The sequence below is a fragment of the Rhipicephalus microplus genome, chromosome 8 (assembly GCF_043290135.1).
Source record: "Rhipicephalus microplus isolate Deutch F79 chromosome 8, USDA_Rmic, whole genome shotgun sequence".
Lineage (NCBI taxonomy): Eukaryota > Metazoa > Arthropoda > Arachnida > Ixodida > Ixodidae > Rhipicephalus > Rhipicephalus microplus.
The window spans coordinates 89,916,481-89,938,077 of record NC_134707.1 but is presented as its reverse complement, the minus strand read 5'-3'; the positions used below and the strand labels follow the sequence as shown (position 1 = coordinate 89,938,077).

The 21,597-nt window shown below is 48.8% G+C and overlaps 1 protein-coding gene across 3 annotated transcripts in view; it reads left to right on the top strand.

Annotated features, from left to right (window-relative positions):
• The window catches only part of LOC142768653 (uncharacterized), a 136,434-nt gene that overhangs the window by 65,749 nt on the left and 49,088 nt on the right, over window positions 1–21,597 (top strand). For 2 of the 3 annotated variants that reach the window (XM_075870670.1, XM_075870668.1), the window contains exon 4: window positions 4,191–4,298. The exons of the other annotated variant lie outside the window; for it this stretch is intronic. In XM_075870670.1, coding sequence (XP_075726785.1) covers window positions 4,191–4,298 — 108 coding nt within the window. The remainder of the gene's footprint in view (window positions 1–4,190; window positions 4,299–21,597) is intronic. 3 annotated transcript variants of the gene reach the window in all.

The window sequence follows — 21,597 nt, the reverse complement described above, 5'->3', positions numbered from 1 at the left end:
TAAACATGATAATTATGACAAGCAAGTCTTGTACATTATTGACCTCCACCTCGTAACGTTGTGCTGATTTTAAAGTGACATATTGAGCTTTCTCATTTGTGCTTCACATGTCATCGATTCCCACTGTACGTTGGATCTGTCATATTTTAATTATACAAGGACCTGCAGGGCTACGACGAAAGAATTGCAGGAGGGGGGAAGGGGCACGAGAAGAAATAACTAAAAGAAACTTGTATGAACATTCTAGAAGTCATTTACTGCGGATCAACTGTCACCATAGTGCTCGATAAAAAAAGTGACGTACAGTCATAGTTACGTCTGTGTAGAACACGTGAAGAGCTGGTTTTCTCTCCTCGGGGTGAAACCTCGAGGCGATTTCAGGCTATGAAGCACCGTATCAAAAGAATGTGCAGCCTAGCTGTCAGGCTGAACACATCAGAGCCCAAAACTACCGCGAGGTTTCGCCCCACGGAGCGAAAACCGGCTGCTGACGTGCTCTACACAGACGGGCCCGCAGCTGTACATGATAACAAATAAGGGGGTAACACAAAGATATAGATCTCCCGAGTGCTTTGTGCACCGTGCTCACAGGAGGTTTTTAAGAGTTTAGAGTGGGGAGACTCAGACATGCGAGTTAATAGAGAGTACCATAGTACACTGTTATTCGCCGAGAACATTGCATTGCTGAGTAACTCAGGGGACCAATTGCAATTCTTGATTACTGATCTAGATAAAGAGAGCAGAAAGGTAGGGCCTAAAATTAGCCTCTAAAAACAAAAGTATTGTACAAAAACCTTGGAAAAGAACAGCGCTTGAGGACAGGTAACAGTGCACTTGAAGTTGTAAAAAAATACGTCTAATTAGTACGGCAGAAACTGGGGAGCCTACCTGGAGATAGAATTAGCTATGTGAATAGGAATGAGGTACTTCCCAATCAGCAAGCATTCTCAAATGATAAATGCTGGATTCACACTATCCCTCAAGAGCAAGCTAGACAGCAGCTGCATCTTAATGGTACCTACCTACGGAGCAGAAACCTGGAGGATTACAAACGGGGTTCAGCTTACGTTGAGGACGACGCAGCGAGCAATGGAGCCTAAGGGACAAGAAGAGACAAGAGTGGGCCAGATAACCAATGGGATGATAATTACTTCATAGTCGAAATAAAGAAGAAAAAAACGGTCATGGGCAGGGCGTGTAGCACAAAGGCAAGAGAACCGCTGGTCGTTAAGAATCCCAGGCTGGATTCGAAGAGAAAGCAAACGGGTGAAGGGGAGACAGAAAGTTTGTGGGGCAAATGAGATAAGGAAGCTTGCGAGCACAATACGGAGTTGACTACCAGGATGTGGGAAGCGCCTTTGTCCTGCCGGTGGCGTAGTCGTGCTACTGCTACAGCTGCTACTCATGATGATTATTGCAAAACTTCTGCTGACAAAAAACTGTGTGTAGGTTCCTGATTAAGTGGGTTATTGTCGCTATTAAGCGGGGGTTGGACGAGCTGGCACTTTATACTATATTTTGTTGCAAATACTATCGGCGCCGGATAAAACAGGAGCAGCCAAGCCCCCGGCACATCCATAGTCAATAATGTATATTCAACTCAACTCCACTGCTACGCATGGTGCAGTTTGCAGCTTCTTTGCTAAAAGGTAGATACACTCATGTCATTTGGCGGCAATTCTCCATATTATTGCTTTCGGTCTCGCAATGCCGCCAAAACTGTTGTGCGCCCGTTATTTGTGATGACCCGACCGCGTTTGCTACACCATTGCTAACGCTTGGGCCACGCGCTTCACTGTTCGCGCTTTATTTTACGCCAATAGTCATCATCATCATCAGCCTGACTACGTCTCCTGCAGGAAAAAGGCCTCTCCCATGTTCCGCCACTCAACTCGGTATTGTGCTTGCTGCTGCCAATACGCGCAAACTTCCTAATCTGATCAGCCCACCTAACTTTCTGTCCCCCCCTAACCCACTTGCCTTCTCTGGAAATGCAGTTATTACCCTTAATGACCAGCGGTTATCCTGTCTACGTGCTACATGCCCGGCCCATGTCAATTTCCTGTTCTTGATTTCAACTATGATATCTTTAACCGAGGTTTGTCCCTTAATCCTCTCTGCTCTCGTCTGGCTCCTAAGGTTACACCTACCATTTTCCTTTCCACTGCTCGCTGCGTCGTCCTCAATTTAAGCTGAACCCTCTTTTTAAGTCTGTTCAAGTTTCTGCTCCATAGCTAAGAACCGGAATGATGCAGCTGTTATATACCTTCCTCTTGAGGAATTCCCTCGGAGGATTTCAAGCTGGACGGACGTGCCCTCGCGATCTCCGACGCCAGCGTAGCTCCCGCCGACTGGTTCGCCCTCTGCGGTCTCCTGACGCCGAGCAGCTCTCGCATTGTGGTGCCCGGCCCTTGGACTGCTTCGACCGGATCCCCACTTTCTTATCTCCTTCTATTTTCCGTCGCTTGCCTCTCTATTTCTTCGTCTATTTTCTTCTATTCTATTTATCCCTCCTTACCCCCCACCCCTATAAGGCACTGCGCCGTGTCGCCCCTGAGGCAGACAGAAATTAGGTGCCTTTTTCCTCTTTCTTACAACCACTCACACTCTTGAGGGATAATGGCAATCTACCTGTCATAATATGAGAGTGCTTGCCAAATGTGCTCCATCCCATTCTTATTCTTCTAGTTACTTCAGTCTGATGGTTCGGCTTCACGGTTATTACCTCTCATAAGTAGGCATAGTAATTTACAACTTCAAGTGCACTATGACCTAACTCGAAGCAATGTTCTTTTCTGAGGTTGTTGTATATTACTTCGGTTGTTGTATATCATCGGTTGCAATTCATCCCCTGAGTTACTGAGCATGTCAGTTACTGAGCTGTACACCAATAGTACATTACGGTAAAAAGAAGGGAAAATGCTAAGAGAAGCCTAAACACGAGAGAAGGTGATGGCTAATTCTAACTCTCTTTCTCGCATCTTTGGCCAGTTATTGCGATCATTTACATCGCTCTATCAATATCGAAAGTCGTTTTGTAAAACTATCGGTTGTTGAGAGTGATTCCCACTGTTTTACTTTAAATACGTCTTACCAAGACTACCAAGTAAAACCACTTTGTGTCTACCTCAGTATAATTCAACTGATTCTGTTGAGTTTTCTTTTAAACTACCGTGAACGACCTAGAAAACATCCGTTTATCAACGTAAAGACTGAAAAATGCCGCAGAAGTGAACGCGAGTTAACCTGTTCATTTTTTAAAGTACCATCGTGCATCCATTCTGCCCTCGTGTTCTCAACCTTGTGTCTTGCGGAAATTTTATAGTACAAATTTTGCACTCACGCAGCAGACGTAAAGTGTTCTTTTATTTGCACGATCCCTTCATACATTGAACTGATATGAAATGTCATTCATTTTATCACTAATATTTCGAACTAGGGAGCTTCACTTATGTAAGCCTTCCAACCCAACACGCGTTGAACGTTGCATACATGTATCGCACAATAACGCAAGATTTTCAGCCCAATATGCGTTGAAAGTTGCGTATAATTAACGCGCAAAGACACAGACATTGATGACAAGGCCTGAATTCAGCAGCAAGGGATTGAAAACGAGCCGGGAAGCAATCGTGAGTGTGCCAAGTTTATGAAGTTGTCCTAGGAGATCATGGCAACATAACAAAATGTACTCTTCATACATACAGCCGTAAAAACTGATTGTTAGAAGACCACGCCAGTAGGAATCGGCATTGAGCGTTCTCCTGAAGACATCTCCTCTTGATTTAGGGAACCATTATACTTGTAGCGAAGCCTCCGAACTCTGAAATGGGTTGAGTTGAAATGGGCCTTAACATACTTGAGGATTTTGCGGAATTTTTTTATGAATACACGTTTTATGATCTATTCATTTATTTTGCTTTGGTTTAGGCCCGCTATAATAGCGGTAAGGCAGGCATACTAACAAAAACTTCATTTTTGTTTTTTTTTGCTCCGCAATAACAGTATGTATTTTGTGTAACCGTGCATTATTGGTAGGGAAATATTCTATACCACTTTCACTACAGCACTCGATGAAGGCTGAGGCACTAGTACTTCTAAGCATTGTTACGTAAATATTTCATATCTCGCACTTGGCTAAATCGCACATATATTGCATTCATATGCCTCTGATTGATATTCCTTTTTAACAGGTACAGGAAAGCCATATTCAATTGATATGAACTTGACTTTTAGTGAGCCGGACTCCTACAACTGCAGTGTCTTTACGGTCACTTATCTATACGGTGGTGAACATCTTTGTAAGTAGTTACTGTCACACACACATATATATATAATAATCAACGTCTTCGTAAGAAATATTAAATGCACAGGATTTCTTTGCCTATTGTAGGTCCCTTGAGCGTCTATCTATCTATCTATCTATCTATCTATCTATCTATCTATCTATCTATCTATCTATCTATCTATCTATCTATCTATCTATCTATCTATCTATCTATCTATCTATCTATCTATCTGTCTGTCTGTCTGTCTGTCTGTCTGTCTGTCTGTCTGTCTGTCTGTCTGTCTGTCTGTCTGTCTGTCTGTCTGTCTGTCTGTCTGTCCGTCTGTCTGTCTGTCTGTCTGTCTATCTATCTATCTATCTATCTATCTATCTATCTATCTATCTATCTATCTATCTATCTATCTATCTATCTATCTATCTATCTATCTGCCTGCCTGCCTGTCTGTCTGTCTGTCTGTCCGTGTGTCCGCCCGTCCGTCTATCTATCTATCTATCTATCTATCTATCTATCTATCTATCTATCTATCTATCTATCTATATTAAGAAGTCTGGGTTGAGACAGCGTTTATTCAGCCCAAGAGCTCATCAGTGAATGGGCAGTCAAAGACAGAGCGCGCACACACACGATGATGATTGTGGTGACACATAGAGACCCAGAGGAATGATGATAATTATAAAATGCACATATGAGTAGAAGTGCGTAACGAATGCCCACACTAATTTTCCCCACATGGAAGCGGCCAACCTAGCCGGAGCAATTCAATGGGACAGAGAACGTCGCCTGAGAGGCTTCATGCGATTCACGTGCAAAATCTCTGGGGTGCTGTGATGGCGGTCTGTTGGGACAAGTGGGGTCACTCGATAATTAACGGGCGAAGTCTGCTCGGTAACTATGTGAGGCTCAATGAAGCGTGGCTGATACTTGTCACACAGACCAGGTGTACGAATAGATTGAACAGGAGCACCTCGTCACCAGGTTGGAAGAATAAAAGGCGATGGATGCGTCATCAATGACTTTTCGATCTTGCTGTCACGCAACCGCGTTGGTGCGAGCACGCTCGCGACACTGGGCTAGTCTTGAAATGTATTCCGCGATGGAAGACGGGGATGAGTTGAAGTCGGTGTTGAAAAAGGAAACGTTGAGGAAGAAAGTAGAGGAACGTTCATAAACGAGGTAGAACGGCGAATACTCGGTAATGCGCTGAACAGCCGTGTTGTTGACAAACGTGAGAAATGAGAGAAGGGTATCCCAGTTTTTGTGGTCTGGACTGATGTAGACGGCTATCACATCAGCAAGAGTACGGCGAAATCTCTCGGTGAGACCGTTGGTCTGAGAGTGATAGCTTAAAGCTGTCTTGTGTGTTATTCCAGAAGCACGCGATACTTCATTTTGTACTTCTGAACCCCCTTCCACGGTCACTTAGCAATATATGAGGGGCGCTGTGGTGCAGAATGATGGCGTGCAGAACGAAGTCGGCAACTTCCGAAGCAGAGGCAGTTGACACAAACGTTGTCTCCACGTAGCGCGCCAGGTGGTCTACGGCGCTCACTATCCATCGTTTGCCAGTAGATGTGGCAGAAAGAGGGCCGTAAAGGTCGATGCCTACAACCTCAAATGGCGTTGTGGGGCAGAGGTCCGGCCGGTGCAGATGTCTGGAGTTTATGACGCTGGCATGGGACACATGACCCAACGTAGCGCGCGATGCTAGTAGAAATACCAGGAAAGTAGAAGCGACTTCAGATGTGGTCGTGAGTTTTTTGAAAGCCAAGATTGCCGGCGATCACGTCGTAGTGGAAGGCTTTAAGCACGTCAAGTCGAAGAGAGCGTCGTAGCATGGGAACCCAGCGTAGAATATCAGGGTGGTAGATGTGATGGTAGAGAACTCCAATTTCCAGCTTAAATCATAACAGTTAACGACGATGGCGCGTTAAGTGGATGGTAAGCTCCTGAGAACTGGCCCCTAATGCGCCTACAGTACGGATCATACAAGTGGAAGGAGTGAAGCGTGCGCTTGTCGCCCGAAAATGGCTGGTCTTTTGAGGCGAACGCTGGTGCTGCGGTTGAAGTGACAGCTTAACTTTCACCGATGCTGAGTTGGGTATGTAGTAGCGGGCAGCACGAAAGGGCATCGGCGTCTTGGTGTTTTCTACAAGATGTATGAATGATATCGCAGTCATACTACTGTAAACGTAGAATTCACGGACTCAAGCATCCAGACAAGTTCTTCAGCGTGGAAAGCCAGTATAAGGCGTGGTGGTCCATAACGATCGTGAAATGACGGCCGTGGAGATAGGGACAGAACTTTTGCACTGACCAGACCACGGACGAGCACTCCGGCTCTGTTATGATATAAATCTTCTGGATCACGTTTAGTACTCTACTGGCATATGTAACTACTCGATCTCTTGAAGAGGTGTCGCGTTGGAGTATAACGGCACCTATTCCACGGCCACTAGCATCCGTATTGTTACGAGGCACAACGCCAACACGGTCCTGAAGGCGCCACTGCTCCGAAACTCTCCGTCAAGGTCACCAGCCGTTTGGTAGCATGTGTTCCACAGCTCGCGATTGCTTCTGCGCAGAGCTTATAGATGAGTGGATAAGACGACAGTGAGTTAAGGCGAGGTTTATGTACAGCATACAAATAGAGGCGTTACAAATTCGGCACTGGGGCCGACAGCTTAAGGACTCGAAGAGCCAAGATTTCGTCTGTCTGACGCATACGTCGGTTGCTCTCTGACGTCTGTGTGGATTTGATGCGTATTAGTAGTAGTGCGGCGCAATGTTGAAGAGTAAGCATCCAAAGAACTGCGTGTTTCTTTAACATAGCATGCAGCTCCTGTGCTTGTGAAGGTGTCAAGTCATCGCTAATGGCTGCACCAAATGCGAAAGAAGATGCAGGCTCACCACTAGGGTGGTTGTTGGAGGAGACGGCATGAAGTGGCACGACAAACGCACGCTCGGGATCGGTCACGCAGACTAGCATGGTGTTCTGAGGAAGTAGAATTTTTTTCTAAAGTTGTATTCATGGTGGTGACAAGTGCGGAACCATTGAGAAAACGAACTACACCGGACTCGAGAATGATGCCTTTACCGAAGCGACTAAATGATGGTGAGACCTAGACGTCGCCAGGGTCGATGTCTTTGTAGGCAATAGTTACATTTCGTTCTTGACCTGGTAGTAATTCGGTACCCTCCACAGCTGTAAAACGAAGGGGCCTCTGGGTGTCGTCGTTTAGCGTGCAGTCCGTGTCGGTGAGGTGGACGACGCGTTGGCCACAGCAAATAGCCGCAGAGGCTAATGAAAGAAAGTCCCATTCTAGTGGTAATTGGTGAGAGCAGTCACTCAGAATGGCGAACCAAATGTGATGGCGGATACCATCAATAAAACACGGGCTGCACAGAAAGCGGAAGGGCGAATTGTATACCCCTGAGCAGCAACGAACGTGAGTCTATCGTAAGGGGTCATCACTTTCTTCAGACGTTGGCCTAAATCAACACATATAACAGAACATACCGCACCTGTGTCCACCGATGCATCGAACCAGACTCCTTTCACTTCCACAGAAACCATGTTACACGGGTCTGATTGATAAATTGCACTTCTAATTTCGAATCCAGTTTCTCCTCCACGAACTGCATCATTTAGTTTTCCGAATGACTATTAGAGGAGAATGAGGCAGGCCGATGTGGAGAAGAGGCACGGCGGAAGGGCGAAGGCGAGCGGCGTTTCGGGTTTCGGCTGTTCCGCGGTGCATACGATGTCTGTGGAGATGAAGACTGGTGTGTAGGAGACGAATAACGCTGACCTTAATAACAGGCCCTGGTGAACCAATTTCGTTCACGCACGTCGTAACCACGACGCTCATCTTGCTGACGCTTTCGGGAGAAACGAGATATGTGGCCGCGATAGCAGCAATAATAGCAGACAGGGCGGGACGAGCGCCAGGGTGGGGAGTAGAAGGCGTTAGGGGCACCTGGAGATAGCACGGTCAGGTCGAAGAAGGGTCAGATGGCATAGAACAGTATTTGACCGGGGAAGCTGTAGCAAGCGACGCGTAGGATAGTTGTGGCAATATCACGTGTATGTTGCTTGGAGGCGCGGCAACGATTTGAGCGTAGATTGACATGGGGCAAGAAATAGGTGGCTGTGCGAGATCAGGGCTGGTCAGGGATGTAAGTTCATTCCTAGTGAGGTCAAGCAAAGGAATTCCCGAAGGCTGTGCTGAACGCGGTGAAGGAGGTGTGAAGCCCAGAGACCACCATTCGTCGCGTATAACGTTTTGGATGAGGTCACGCAGATGGCCATGAAACATGGAGTGGTGGTCATCAATGTCCGATTGGATACAAACGGGGTCCAGCGAATCAAGGCGCTGGCAATTCGCGGTGACGTCAGCGATGGTAGCTGGATTTTGCGCACCGAGGGTATTAAAAGCAACAGGCCCAATGCCTTTCAAGAAGTGGCAAACTTTGAAAGATTCTGGCATAGATGAATTAACACGTCGGCACAGCGAAAGGACATCCTCAATGTAGGAAGTGTAAGATTAGCCGGGATGTTGTCGCTGAGTATCGAGGGTCCCCTTCGCGACGGCAGAACGAATGGTCGGTGTCCGAAAAACATGTCGCATCTGGTGCTGGAAGGTCACCCTGTTGGGTAAGTCAATAAGGTGGTTGAAATACTAGGTCTTCGCCACACCGGTCAAGTAGAAAGAGATGTAACGGAGCTTGGTGCTATCGTCCCAGCGATTAGCAACAATCGCGTGGCTGTACTCATCGAGCCAGTGCTCCACGTCTTCCCCGCGAAGACCAGCAAAGAGAGGGGGATCACGCTGGTGGCTGTGTACGTAAACAGGAGTCGCTTCTGAAGACGGCAGGGGAGAGATGGCAGCAGTGCCGGCAGGCTCGTTCTGTGACATGCTGCCGGAGGGTGGGGGCAAACGGTGGCCTGAACGAAGCTCCAGGGAGTCGAGCGAGGTGGGAGAGGACCGAGGACCGAAAATCCACCTCGGCCACTTATGACGTCTAGGTTGAGACAGCATTTAATTATCCCAAAGGCTCAGCAGTGAACGGACAGTCTGAGACAGAGCGCGCACACACACGTTGATGATTGTGGTGACACCCAGTGAAGATGAGTATAAAGACCCAGACGGATGATGATGAATATGATAATACATATATGAGAAGAAGCGCATCATGAATGCCCACTATCTATCTATCTATCTATCTATCTATCTATCTATCTATCTATCTATCTATCTATCTATCTATCTATCTATCTATCTATCTATCTATCTATCTATCTATCTATCTATCTATCTATCTATCTATCTATCTATCTGCTTCAGTCTCAGTGCTTTCATGATCACCCACTAAAATAGCGGTAAACAAAATTTAGTGTAGGAGGATGGAATCGCTTGATGAGCGCGACTCGCTAGTCATAGGTGGATGGATGAACTTCATTTAGTCCTTTGGAACATGCTTTAGCACCTCGCGGGCAGCTCCCACGTCGGGACAGAAAGACCAAGTCTCTCTGCTGCATTATTTAACTGTTCTTCAACTCCGGAGCTTGCAATAGCAGCCTCCCATTAGCTTCCTTGGCTCGCGCCTCATCGGTGTTACTCACACCTCGTCGGTCCGCCAGGTGGCGCTGGCGAGTGAAGCACCGCTCGCATGTGCTCCACGAGTTTCGCTAATTATATGTGATTTTGTCGAGACACACCTGGACTGTACGGTCACACTGTGCTCAGAAACTTCAGGGCTAGTCATGGATAACAAACTTTTCTCAGTGAGCAGCCTCTTCACATTTATTTTTTGTCGACGACATGCCCTCTATGACCGCGCAAGCAAGGAAGCGGTGGCGAAACGCCTACGACTGAGACGCAGCAAGCGTTGACGGTGCGGTAGTATCCGATGGCCAAAACTTTGTTGGCTCTTATGAGAGTGCCTGCGGCGTCTCATGCCCGGTTGAAAGCGGCAAGGACACCGCTTAAAAAGACAATACGCACCAAGACAGACCAGAACCCTATCAAAAAAACGTCCACTATAGGAATGGTGGATTCTACCATTCACCATTTGAGGGTATTGGGGTGCTGGAAATGTTGGTGGCACATGGTGTATGGTAGCGTATGGTGAAGCGTATGGTCAGTGGTGCGCTCCAGCCGGCAATGCTGGAGCGCGGCGCCGCGTGAAAACCACCGTAACCAGCTGCCACTAAAGAAATAATAAAAAATAATTGTATAAAAATTGATGCAGAAAGGACCCGTAAAAAATGGGCACAGCTTGGAATCGAACCTCCCACCTTCGGTTTCCTTGACTTAACACACTAACCCCTGCTCCTCGCCGACAGATGCTAACGTCGGTGCTAAAGAAGTAGTCAACTCACGAACTCACTTTTTACCTTCAGTTCTGTTTGTCGCTCACACGAGATGAATGGGATCTGAACCTGCTACTAAAATTTTCACATTTCATAATTATGAACAACTGCTGGCTGTAACGATTGACAATGCGATAATGGCAGCAGTACTATGTTTTTGTTAAAATTTCCAACCGCGAGAAACAACAACTTGGTGGACTGAGGAGCATGTAGAGTTTATCGGCGGTTACTGCCAAGTTTATTAACCATTTCTGCTCCTTCCAAAGGGCGATATCTGTTCAGATTTTATGACGCTTTTACGCTCATTCGGTAGATACGCCCACACAATTGATTGTAATGTTTTTTGCGCAATGCACAGCGCAGTCGTGCCAGCGCAACGCTCTTGCTCTGTCGTTCGGAACAACTACAAAACGGCCTGACCAAAACGAATGCAGTGAGACAAAAATATTTTGCTGTCTTATTGGTTCAGTAAGCATACGAATTGACGAGTCTGTATTCTCGCATAAGAGCCAGTGAAGTGCCGGCGAGTGCGACCGGCGGCCGTCGGTGAGGGAAGGCGTACATCTGGTGAAAGCGCTGCAATCGCGTCGCATCAATGTTTGTCGCTTCTTGCGCGGACACCGTACACAATAAATAAGGCTTCATTTAGGTTCAATGGTGGCACAACTGCGCTGTATTGTCATTTTTACTCGTCAAAATTGTGTATTCTGAAACCCAGAAGCGCCGATAACAATTGTACGGGCTTGGTCGGTAGGACTAACCTTGGGTGGAATTCATGGTGGTAGAACAGAACAGTGAAAGTCAAGTTCACTGAGGCTCGTCTCGACGCATGTCGAAAGTGAAAGTTTATGCATATTCGAACGCAGTTTGTCAACTTAAAACAACAGCTCAAGCAACACAGTGTGCATGAATTGCCAGAGTTGCGTGTCTAGCGAGGCGACATCAAGTGACTGCTGTGTTCTGCTCTAACATTTAAAGGGGCAATTGCGAACTGGAGCTCAATTATTTCTCGACAACTGTGGGCCGATGTAAAACATTTATTGTCACTGTTCACAGTGATACCTCTTGTATTCTGAACATCACAACACTGAAACAAATCACGGATGTAAAACTGATGTAAGTACGCGCGCGAAATGCAAACATATTGATACATAACAGCCGCTGAACACGGCTGCATGAATGAGGAGGACGAAGTGAGTTTTCGTTTGATGCTGGTGTGGCGCCATCTTGCTCGTTGAGTTCTGTGCGCTGTAAATAGATCATTAAACAAGTTACTCGTAACATTATTGGTGGAGGTGGACGACCCCCATACATCGTTGGAGACGCGCAGCGGTCGCACCATCGGCGACCTTTCGACTGCTTCGACTGCTGGTACTTAATCTACGCCGCCCTCATCAGTCCAAGCCACCACCTACGTCACACTTCCACACCTCCGGGATCCCGGCACTTTCTCCGGTGATGGTACGATTGATCTTGACACTTGGATGAAGCGGTACGAGCGCGTCAGTGTTACTCACCGCTGGGATCCCACGCTCATGCTCGCCAACATGCTTTTCTACCTGGACGGCACTCCCCTAACATGGTTTGATAGCCACGAAGCCGACATAACGAGCTGAAATCTCTTTAAAAAAAGATACGTGACCTATTTGGCGATTCGTCTGGTCGTCAGCTCGCTGCGAAGAAGACTCTTGCCACACGGGCACAGTCTTCTACCCAATCGTATGCCTCCTACATTCTTGACGTCTTGGCCCTTTGTTCCAAGGCCGACCAGTGCATGACGGAAGACGAAAAGATTAACCACGTCTTGAAAGGCATTGCTGACGATGCTTTCAACCTGCTGATTTTTAACAACGTCTCGAGCATTGGCACAATCCTTAAAGAATGCCGACGTCTCGAACAAGCTAAAGCCCGCCACGTAGCCCAAAGCATCGTGCGCCTTCCGAACACAGCGGCCACTTCTTCGTGTGACGACGCCTTCCACCAGGCCCCTCGATGTGACAACCTTACACGCATCATTCGTCGAGAGGTCGAGGCAGCACAACCGGTAGCCACGCCATTACCGACGCCTATGCCTTCCCCGACCACGATCTCTTTAATACAAGCGGTCGTTCGGTAAGAGCTATCGAATGTCGGCCTACATCCTGTTCCTACCGTATACTCTGCTGAGCCTTCTTATCGTACCCCTTCTGCGCCTCGCATACAACGCAATCCGTCCGAATGGCGTACTCTTGATGACAGGCCGATATGTTTTAACTGTCGACGCGTTGGTCATATCGCTCGTCACTGCCGCAACTGCTGGACTCCACCGTCCCATTACGCACCTCAGTATCACACCACTTCTGCTCGCCAGTCGTCCCCATCACTTTCTCTATCAACGCCGACCACATTTTCCGCTTTTACAGCACCTCTGAGCAGACCTCGCTACGACCGGTCACCGTCCCCTGCTCGTCGTCAGTCCCGGTCGCCCCCACAACGCCGTGCTGCTTCCCCGACCTATTCACAGCATCTACGACCGGAAAACTAGGCCGTGCAGCTTCTGGAGGTGGAGCTGCGTTGACGACCTTCGCAAGAAATCCTCGATTAACGTCAAAAACTAACCGGAACCTTTTGGACGTTACTGTCGACAATATTCGTGTCAGTGCAATGATAGATACTGGCGCGCATGTGTCCATTATGAGCGCTAACCTTCGCTGCCGACTTAGAAAAGTTGTCACGCGCGCTCTCAACCGAGCTGTACTAGTCGCCGTTGGAGGAACTGCCGCAATTCTGGGCATGTGCTCTGCGCGAGTGTCTGTTGGGGAGAGAAGCACTGTCGTTCTTTTCGCCGTTATCGAACATTGCCCTCATGGACTCATTCTCGGTATGGATTTTCTAGCCACGCACTCTGCCCTCATAGACTGTTCATCTGGCGCTCTCCATCTATATATTTACCCCTTTTTTCCGACCCACCTAGCCCACCGCAAACCAGCCTCTGCTGCATTGATTTCACGCGCCTCCTTCCTAACTCTGTCACACATGTCGACTTATCCTCCACGCCGCCAGTACCTGATGGTGATTACATGGTGGCCCCGATACCTGCCGTGATGCTTACGCATGGGGTTGCTGTGCCACAATTATTCTGACGATTAGGAGAAACTGCACCTTCCTTCCACTGATCAACTTTTCACTCACTACCCAAGTTCTGCCACAGGGTATCTCCCTGGCCAAAATTACCGCTCTCCAAGATGACCATGTCGAACCCTTCAGAGTTGACAATTGCTGCAGCTCAGTCAGTGGTTCCACTCTATCACGTTTTTGGGGCGCCGACATCGAGCGAATGGTGTCATCGCACCTCACGTCTGAGCAAGCTGCAGCGCTTTGCCACGTTCTTGAGGGCTATCGTAGCATTTTCGACTTTGCCAGCAACTCTTTAGGCCAAACGACCATTGTCACCCATCGCATAAATACTGGCCATGCAACTCCCATTCACCGACGCCCCTACCATGTGTCTGCGTCGGAGCGTGCAATATTACAACATGAAGTCGGCAAAATGCTTGCGAAAAACATTACAGAGTTTTAGTACTGCGGAATGGTGCTACGTACGCATCACGCAAGCGCCTTGCATTACGTGGCGTCGTTTGCCCCTAATCGGCTTTTAGTACGCCGTAGTACCCGCGTACGTAACGAGCGTGAAGCGTGTTGGGCCATCTGGTAGATCAAAATAGAAGCACGTGTTGTTGGCAGCCAATGTCAGCGAATCCACCTGTTATAGCCAGATTATGGCCATATTTTAAGCCACAGAGCCGGTCGGTGTTTGCCCTCGATGCCGCCATTTTGCAAAACGAAGTCTCGCGCTGTCGCGAACTTGTTCGAGAGCGGCGCGACCGCCTCATACGTACGCACGCACGCATCTCATGCGTGCGTACGTAGCGGCTGCGTACGTAACACGATACGTGCGCGTTCCGGTCTGCGCATGCGCACTTTGCAGAACGTGGCGTTCTTACGTACGCAACGCCACCACGTACGCAGCGTACGCAGTACTAAAACTCTCTATTATCGAGCCTTCATGCAGCGCCTGGGCTTCTTCAGTCGTCCTTGTTAAAAATAAAGATTGAACATGGCGCTTTTGTGTCGTTTACCGTGACCTTAACAAAATTACCAAAAAAAGACGTTTATCCTTTACTTCGCATCGACGACGCCCTCGACTGCCTGTACGGTGCCACTCATTTTTTAACTATTGACCTTTGGTCAGGGTACTGGCAGATAGCCGTCGACGAGCTGGACCGCGAGAAGACCGCATTCATCACTCCTGATGGTCTTTATCAGTTTAAGGTGATGCCCTTTGGTCTCTGCTATGCACCAGCTACATTTGAAAGAATGATGGGCCCATTGCTCCAAAAGTTGAAATGGTGCACCTGCTTCTGTTATTTTACGCTGTTACTGTCTTTTCGCCCACATTCGACTCGCATCTTGATCGTTTGTCAGCTATTCTGAACGTTTTTCGTCGAGCCGGACTCCAGCTTAACGCCTCCAAGTGCCGCTTTGCTCGTCGTCAAATTTCCGTGCTCGGTCACCTTGTCGATGCCCAAGGCGTGCGCCCAGACCCAAAGAAAATTCGCGCAGTCACGAACTTTCTCGTTCCGAGGACCACAAAGAATGACCGCAGTTTTGTGTGGTTGTGCTCATATTTCAGGCGCTTTGTTAAGGACTTTGCGACCATTGCACGCCCCCTCACAGACCTCTTGAAGAAAAACGCCTCGTTTATCTGGGGCCATGACCAAGCGTCATCGTTTTCGCAACTTACTACACTGCTTACAACGCCACCAATCTTGGCTCACTTTGATTTTATTAGCCCCAACCGAGGTTAATACGGACGCCAGTGGACACGGCATAGGAGCTGTGCTATTGCAGCAACAACGGGGACACGACCGTGTTATAGCCTACGCAAGTGGACTGCTATCTCCAGCTGAGCGCAACTATTCCATCACGGAGCGCGAGTTCCTCGCCCTTGTATGGGCAGTCGCCAAGTTTCGTCCATACCTGTACGGGTGCTCATTCCGTGTTGTCACGGATCATCACGCGCTCTTCTGGCTAGCCTCCCTGAAGGACCCCACGGGACGTCTCGCTCGTTGCGCTCTATGCCTTCAACTGTACACGTTCTCTGTAATGTACAAAACAGGGCAATAACATCAGAATGCGGATTGTTTATCCCGCTACCCTGTTGACGAAGCAACCGATACTGACGCTATTACGGACGTTTTTTCCGTGCCGCTGCTGTTCAACACTGGTGAAGAGCAACGTCGGGATGCTTCTTTACGAGCCATCATTGACAAACTGGAGTCAACGCCTCGCGACCCGTCCCTACGAATGTTTTTGGTGAAAGACGGGATCCTATATCGCCGTAACTTTGATTCCTTCGGATCAGACTTACTTCCTGTCATCCCAGCGCACCTGCGTTCCACTGTCCTGCATCAACTTCATGACGCTCCCATGACGAGCCATTTGGGCGTTTCTCGCACATACGATCGGGTGTGACGTCGGTTTTTTTTTTTGGCCTGGACTTGCCCGCTCTGTTCGACGCTATGTCGCCGCTTGTGAGCCCTGTCAGCGTCGCAAAACGCCGTCTGCCCTCCTAGCCGGCTACCTTAAGCCGATCGACGTTCCCAACGAGCCTTTCTTTCGAGTTGGTCTCGACCTGTTGGGCTCTTTTCCTCTCTCCACAGCCAAAAATAAATACATTGCTGTTGCCACGGACTACGCGACGCGGTACGCAATCACACGAGCACTCCCGACCAGCTGTGCTACCGACGTTGCAGACTTTCTGCTTTACGACACAATATTAGTGCACGGTGCTCCCCGTCAACTTCTCACCGAACATGGCCGCACGTTCTTATCAGCTGTCGTTCATGAAATTCTGAGGTCTTGCCATACCAAGCACAAATTTACTACTTCGTACCATCCCCAGTAAAATGGCCTCACGGAGCGCCTTAACAGCACCCTAACCGATATGCTTGCCAAATACGTTGCGCCAGACCACCATGATTGGGACATTCATTTGCCATATGTGACGTTCGCCTACAATTCATCTCGTCACAATACTGCCGGCTATTCGCCCTTCTATCTACTATATGGCCGGGACCCAACTCTCCCCTTAGACACTTTACTACCTGCGGCCACTGAATATGCTGGGGAAGCCATTGCCCGCGCCGACCACGCGCGCCAAGTCGCCCGTAACCGTCTACAGGCTTCACAGGCACACCAGCAACAGCTCTACAATTCTCGCCATAGGTACGTGCACTTTTCTCCGGGTTTTCTCGTGCTCCTCTGGTCACCTACTCGGCGTGTGGGACTGTCTGAAAAACTGTTGTCACCCTATACTGGACCATTCCGTATCGTTCGCCAAGTGACAGACGTCACGTACGAGATTTTTCCAACCGATCCAACAAAGTCGTCGTCAGCTCCGAGCGACACCGTTCACGTGGCTCGGCTGAAGCCCTTTTACCCCCCTTCGACATCATCTGCGTAAATTTAGCACCGGGACGGTGCTTCTACCGCCGGGGGTTATGATACATAACAGCCGCTAAACATGGCTGCATGAAAGATGAGGACGAAGTGAGTTTTCGTTTGATGCTGGTTTGGCGGCATCTTGCTCGTTGTGTTCTGTGCGCTGTAAATAGATCATTAAACAAGTTACTCGTAACAATATTCACGGCCGCATATTCTATGCTCCACGAAAATTGAAGCGTTGTTGACACCACAAGAATACAGAAAATAAACGTGCTAGAATGCTTAATGAGTAGCGTTGGTTTCTTTTGACCATAAAAATGTATCTGTGCGCATTCAATAATGAAACACAACAAATAAGTGATTTCACTTACTGCCATGTGCTTCTTCATAGTGCCACCATCATCCACAAAGCTTCCGTCACGCCACCGTGATCCACCTTGCTCACCAAGCCAGCCCCCGAAGAAGGCGCTAGCCTTCGACGTAGTCGTCCCCGAGGGGACAAGTCCCGAAGACGTCATTGACGCGACGTCTTCAATAGTAGGAATCGAAGAAGTGTACTGCTTTCAGCACTTTAGAGGCCGAAACTACCAAGTTACCGTCAACAGTGAGGCCGCACTGGCCCAAATCGTAGACGCGTCACACCTTAACATCCGACGAGAGCGCGTCGCCATCGTACCCCTGGGACCCGAAGTGACCCAAGTGACCGTCCTGTTCCTGCCGTGCCGCGTACCCAGCGAAGTCCTCACCCAAGCACTCTCTCCCTACGGGAAGGTGCTGCACATCGCCAGAGGACTCATGGGATCACGCCGAACCGTGACCACTGGGACGCGATACGTCCGCATGGAAATGAAGGCTTCGTCACCGGTGCCCAACTACCTCATGATCACGGGCTATCGAGTAACCTGTGGGTATAAAGGCATCCAGCGAGTGTGCCGTCGATGTGGAGACAACGGGCACTTCCACATGAACTGCAAAGCTCCGTTTTGTGGAAGGTGCGGCGTTTACGCCCACGACGGGAATGGCTGCTCGCTGCCGTGTCGCCGTTGTGGGGACCCGCATGCCACCGTGGCCTGCACCATCAGACCATCGTATTCTGAGGCGGCATCCAAGGATTTCCCTCCACTTCAACCAGGAACGCCATTTAAGAACAAGTGCGATGATTCGTCAACGCGAGCCGCGGTAACCGACCACGACCAAGGTGCACCAATCGCGACGCTGCACCAGACGCCCACTGCGTCCCCAACAATTCCGGACCTGGTAATCCCTCCAGGTACTGAAAACTTAAGTTCCCCGTGTCCCGTGGCCATTTCTGAGGAATCGCAGGCGAAGCCCTCGTCAGACGAAGCGCCTCGTGAGGACTGCGTCTCGGATGGAAATTTTGCATCTGAGGGTCCTCGCGTTGCTGCTCTGTCGACAACAAGTTCAGGTGTCATCGAGGAGTCTACATGTCAAGACGACGACGCCTGCATCTACGAGGACTCCAACAGCACCGCGAGTGAGGCGCCCGTACAAATTGACGAAGACACCAGCCCCAGTTACATAAGCCAGGACAGTGGAGAAGCATTTGTACCATCCTCGCTTAAGAACCCGGACTCGAAGCGCCACCGGATAACTACTCGTGACTTAGAAGCCCCCACCAGAGACAGAAGTACCCTGCGGATTTCGACCCGATCCCGGAAGCCCCGAGCCTCCGGTGGATCGCCTGGCCGGCAAAAATGACTCAGCCACTTGCGGGGCACCGGCCCCGCGCCTGATAAAGGTACCCCTGCATTTGGGTGATCCTATACTATGTTTTAATTTTTCCCATGGCTCTTACTCTAAAAGTTATTACTTTTAACGTTCAAGGTTTCTGCAATCCACAAAATACAGGCTGAGGTATTGGCTTTTGCGCGTTCAGTGCACTGTGATTTGCTGTTCGTGCAAAAAAGAAATTTTTTTCAAGCTTTCTGATGTACTCGCTTTAAAGCGCGCGTTCAATATTGATTGTTTCTTTTCGTACGCCAGCATGCGTTCGACTGGCGTCAGAGTCATTTTTTTTAACCGTGTTCATTTACGTGAGCATCATGTTTTCTTCGATGCCTTCGGACGCGTGCTGGCGTTCGACTGCACCTTTTTTTCGTTAAGAAGATTTGTTGCTGTGTATGCCCCAGCGGCATGCGTGAACTCAAACGCGTTCTTCCAATCTCTTGATGCGTTCCTTTTGAATTCCCCACATGTGGTACTTTTAGGGGATTGCAATTGTGTCTTAGACTCACAGGCAGACGTCCGATGTGCGGGTCGCCACCGGTCAAACTGGAATGCCAGAGAACTCGAACGTCTAGTGCAGCAATTGGCATTGAGTGACATTCATCGAAGTGTGCATGACAGTAATTATGCCTATACTTGGCGTCGAGCAGCGTCGATCAGCCGAAATGATCGCATGTATGTATCCCCCCATCTCATTACCTACGTTCACGACACCAGGGTAATGTCATTGCCACCGACACCAGTGTACATTAGCGACCATCGGCCGGTTATATTCTCTTTCCGCCTGCCAGTGGGGATGCCAACGATTCACAGACCATGGCGTCTCGATTGCCGCGTCCTCCAGGACTCTCAGGCTACGGAGAAACTATCCCGAGCGTTACGCGCATCGCGCATTGGGGCGGATGTAGTTGATTGGGATCGCCTCAAAGAACAGTGGCGCCATCATTGCAGTGCGTCGGGCAGAGGACTTCGCACCCGTATGTCAAAAGATGCGTCATTTTTATCCTGAAGATACGCAGTGCCAATCGAGATCCCAGCCCTTCCACTGTAATGCGGGCATGGAAAGAGGAGCTCGTTGAACGGTACCAACGTATTATGCGCGCTTCTTCACTCTCGGCTGCAGCTTGGCGCTGTAGACGTGCACCGTGTGCGCACCCTGAGGTGCTAAGGTATGCACGCAGAGCTCTGCTTTGTCCACCAGACTCGCCTGCCCACTCGCTGAACTCTCCCGCCCCAGCTGCTGCGGCTACACGCAGCTTTCAGGAATTCACTCAACACTTTCAGTCAATAGCTCAATCTAGTGCTAATGTCTGTTACCCAGGATCCGTTTCTTCGCATCCTCTGCTAAAAGATTTACCTCACGATTCCAACATGTCAAATGACGTCCTGCTATCCCCGCCATCCGATGACGAAATCAAAGGCGCATTAGACGCAATAAAAAAGGGTTCGGCCCCAGGGCCTGACGGACTCCCTGCAGAGTTTCCTGTACAGTTCTGACCTATCATTGGTCCAACTATGTCACGCGTCATTCGCAAGTGTTTCCAAGATATTACACTTCCACTTCTTTCCACTAAGGCTTTATAAGACTTGTTCCCAAGAAAGACCCAATGTCCACGTGACCAGAAGATTGGCGCCCTATTACCCTGCTCAATGTAGATTACAAGCTCTTGGCCAACCTTTTGGTGCGCCGAATCAGTCCATTTCTTCCAAAATAATTGCTCCTCACCAGGTCTGTTCTTTTCCGGGCCGAGAAATACACACCCATACGTGGTTAACGCGTGACATCATTCAATACACCACTAGCCGATGTGCGCAAGGACTGTTGGTTTCATTAGATCAAGAGAAAGCTTTTGATTTTATAGAACATGGCTACATTCTAAATGTTCTACATGCATACGGATTTCCGGATAAGTTCATTGACCTCACCCGCACGATGTACACTAATTCAGAAAGTACCCTTTACTTAGATTTCCGTGAGAGTCACGCATTTAGAGTCACGCGTGGGGTCCGTCAGGAGTGTCCCCTCTCCCCAGTGTTATTTATCCTTAAATTAGAACCCTTCTTAAGGGCCGTGCAACATCACCCGCCGGTTCGTGGCTTACCTCTACCAGGTAACACTCAAGTGAAGTTCACTGCATATGCAGATGATATTACTATATATGTACATAATGAACAGTTGCTACAGCATGCTCTTGATACATTCCATGATTTCGATATTATCTTTGGTGCAAGGTTGAACTTTTCTAAAAGCCAGTATTTTTTCGTTGGCAACCCCAGCGGTCGTATCAACATCACGTCGCCTTTACAGTGGTCTCCTGAAATTTCAATACTCGGAGGTACTTTCACTGCATTTCGTATACAGGATAGCATCTGGTCATCCGTTGTACAAACTCTTCTAAGTGATATCAAAACAGCCAGGTACTTTGAATTCCCCCTCTTGGAACGCCGATACTTCACTCAAACGGTGTGCCTAGGAAAATTTTGGTACCTTTGCATTCTGTTAAACCACCGCTCCACGTCAGCAGGAAAGTGCAAAGATGCATCAGTTAATTTTTTTGGTCTGGTGGCACAGAATTGTTATCCCGTCCTGCGTTAGCTCAACCGCGAGATCAAGGCGGTTTTGCGTTCCCCGACGTTTCCGTCACGGCTTCTACATTGTGCCTCCGCACTCTATTGCGAATACTAAGCAATGATGGCATGCCCGCT